This window comes from Ostrinia furnacalis, unplaced genomic scaffold (genome assembly GCF_004193835.3).
Source record: "Ostrinia furnacalis isolate ACB-3 unplaced genomic scaffold, ASM419383v2 OfSCF2998, whole genome shotgun sequence".
Classification (NCBI taxonomy): domain Eukaryota; kingdom Metazoa; phylum Arthropoda; class Insecta; order Lepidoptera; family Crambidae; genus Ostrinia; species Ostrinia furnacalis.
In genome coordinates, this window is record NW_021133237.1 from 10,607 (window position 1) to 13,968 (window position 3,362).

Below are 3,362 nucleotides of genomic sequence, written 5' to 3' on the forward strand. Positions count from 1 at the left end.
TTTTAATTTCTATATTATGTATTTATTTGTGTTGTCTCAATTTATGTTGTCTTTTTTGTTTTAGGTACTCACACAAATAATTTTGCTTTTAATTAGAAATGTAAATACTTTTGTTTTTTGTAAACCCTGTTACACTTTGTCAAAGCTGTTTACGTGACATTGGCGAAATCATGGTTCTCAATACCAAGTCGTTGCCAAAATAAAAGAAGAAGAAGATCTTTGAGGTATCCTTCCGTTTGGCCAAATTACTTTTCGCCAAATTTCACTTCGCAAACAACTTATCGCCAAAGTTTCATTTCCCAAATGAACTTTTAGCAACTGTACTTTTCGCAACAAATTCATTTGGTCAAATTATCATTTGGCAAAATTTTACTTGGCAAATGTTTATATGGCAAATGTTGTATTTTGCCAAATATTATATCCCAAATAATTTGTTTGGTCAAATTGACACTTCACATACTTACCCACCGTTACCCACAAATCAAAGCATAAGGCAGATGATCATGGTTTTCACAAGAATTTTATGTGAAACAAAGAGATTGCAGAAAATAGTATGGTTGCAGAAAGTAGGTATCGCAGAAAATAGTAGGTTAGGTTAGGTTAGAACAGTGACCTTTAACGCGCGAAGGCGAGCGAAGCGTGCCGCGGCAGCGGCCGCCGAGCGCTAGGATCACCTCTATTGTTTAATGAATCATTTGGAAATTTCGATAAAAAGAATGAAATATGAAAATTAATTTAGAACAAATTTTATATTATCTACCCACTAAACAAAATAATAACCACAAGTTAATTTGTAGTCCATTCTATGCGACAGTAAAATTATTTTGTAAATAGTTCATCGTGAAATATTTTTGCCAAATGAAACATTTGGCAAAACATACTTTGCCAAACAATAATTTGCTAAACAATAATATGCCAAAAACGACATTTGCGAATTAAAAGTTTGCAATACGTTGTTTTGCCAAATGAGAATTTGCCAAATGAAAATTTGCGAAACGTTGTTTGCGATGTGATAATTTGGGAAACGTTTTTTGGCCAAACATTAGTAATCCAGACTCTACCAAGATGCCTTCGTTGTAAATTGACAACACGTTACATACCTACCGTAGCACTTTGACAACGTGTGACTGCGGTTTTCCAAACATGAAAATTTATCTCTACATAGTGAATATTGCATACTTCAGAATAGTATTGTATGACATTATTGTCAATTTACAACGAAGGCATCTTGGTAGAGTCTACTGTGTCCATTTACTTGCAACTACATCAGCAACTTTGTTCAGTTCAGTATTATGAAAATTTTGTTTTATACTTTTTCACCGTCGTTTTTTGCAGTAGTTGGGTTTTAGTTTTTTTACTTATTTGCTAGTCAGTAATACTGTTTGTTTTGCAGATGGAAACTGACACCAAGAACTATAACATGTATAAAATGGGCTTTAGTCAAAAGATACTTTTAGCAGATGAAGCCGTGCCAACTAAATTTGATTGCCAAGAGGATCGCAAAAGACGGCTGTCCGGTAAAGGATCTTCTCGAAAAGTATTCCTTAAAAGGCAAAGAACTGATCTTATTACAGAATGTCTTCAAAATCAAAGTGTTACTGAAACTGAAAGATTACAAAAAGATGAAGTTATGACACAAATGATTGAACCTGAAGGTATATATTTGTCACAGCTATCATATTAGTACTTAAATGTTTATGTTATTCATATTTAAATTAAATAAATAATTGTTGATGTTGTCTTTTCAGAATTACCAAGAACTCAAGACAAAGAAAGTATCACCAATCCTATTATAACTCTAGAAAAATCTGTTCAAGTATCAACTAAAGTGATAAGGCATTATAGGAGCAAAGCTGTTCAAACAATATTATGTCAGAATAAAAGTATTTCCACCTCCCCATTTAAAGTTTCTACAACATCTCGTTTCACCTCGCCTTTTAAGCCTGAATCATGACGTCTTCAAGTATCACAATCAGGAGCTGTTAAAGTACCTATTTAAAAGAAATATTGGCCTTGAAGATGAAAAATCTGATAGTGATATTTCTTTGTTTGAAAGTGGTCATTCATCTCCTTTTATACCTACATCATCATCAAAGGTTACTGATTCCGATAGTAATGTGACTGATACCAATGAAAATATTGAACAATTACAATGCCTTAAAAATACTATGCGTTTGATTGAAAAGAAACCTTTGATGTATGTTGGTATAACCAAAGAATGTTATTTCCTAATTCAGTTAATACATAAGCACACAAATATAAAAGTGGAAAACATATTGCTATGCTTTGAAAAAATTAGATTAAACAGTACATTTTCCGAACTAGAGGATAATTTTGGAATATCATTATCTTATGCCAGTAAACTATTTGTAGGAAACATACCAATAATAAGTAGTGTTTTAAGACCATTCATTGTAAACTTGGATAAAAAAATTATTAAAAGTAATCTTCCTATTGCATTTAGACACAACTATCATAATGTCAGTTGCATTATTGATTGTCTAGAAATTGATATACAAAAACCATCTAAGGCACTTCATCTTCATCAGGCACTGAAATGGTCAGAATACAAAAAGGGGAATACTGTGAAGTATTTAATATCCTGCACTCCTAATGGATTGGTTAATTATGTTTCTCAAGGGTTTGGGGGTAGAGCAAGTGATGTTACGATAGTAGAAAACTGTAAGTTTCTAAATGGATTACAACCAGGAACCTGCATCTTAGCTGACAGAGGTTTCAAGCATCTTGAACAAATGCTTTCCACATGTAATTGATATCACACGCCTGCTCTGTAGATGCACCCACTCGCGAGAAATGCCTCGGAACCCAAGGTTTCACTTCGATCACCGTAGGGCGGACAGGTGTGTGGTATCTCTTGCACATCGCCAACCAACATGTACGGTTGGGTTGTTGAAATTATGTAGGTACAAAATATTGCTTTGTATAAGTTATTTTACATGCATACTTAGTTAAAATTATGTAAAAGACGAACTCCACCTTAACACTAGTTGATAAGTAAACTGAGACCAGCGCTGTTGGATTCATAATAATAATGTACATTATTTTATACTATCTTCTTTATATAAATTCTGATTGTGAATCTGTTTGTGGTCCTATGAAAATAAATGAAAAAAGAAAAATAAAGAGAAATAAATGTCTTAAACCATAAAAAAAAAATGAGAAGGGTATGAAACTATTAAGGCCACCAAGTGTAAGTGCTGGCACAAAGTTATCGAAATCTGAAGTTCGACAAACTAAAATAATAGCTAGCTTGCGAATACATCGCACACCTAGATCTAAACTGAGACAACTCAAAAATTGTCAATTTTGACTTATACTTGTATTCAAACACTCAGTTATCA

At 32.9% G+C, this 3,362-nt stretch overlaps 1 protein-coding gene across 1 annotated transcript; it reads left to right on the top strand.

Moving 5' to 3' along the window:
• The first annotated feature begins 1,377 nt into the window (after positions 1-1,377).
• Positions 1,378-2,853, top strand: LOC114356912 (uncharacterized). Its single transcript, XM_028310299.1, has 3 exons — positions 1,378-1,655; positions 1,749-1,852; positions 1,896-2,853. Exons 1-3 carry the CDS (start codon positions 1,394-1,396, stop codon positions 2,772-2,774), a joined length of 1,245 nt encoding a protein of 414 aa, XP_028166100.1. The 5' UTR covers positions 1,378-1,393; the 3' UTR covers positions 2,775-2,853.
• The last annotated feature ends 509 nt before the right edge of the window (positions 2,854-3,362 follow it).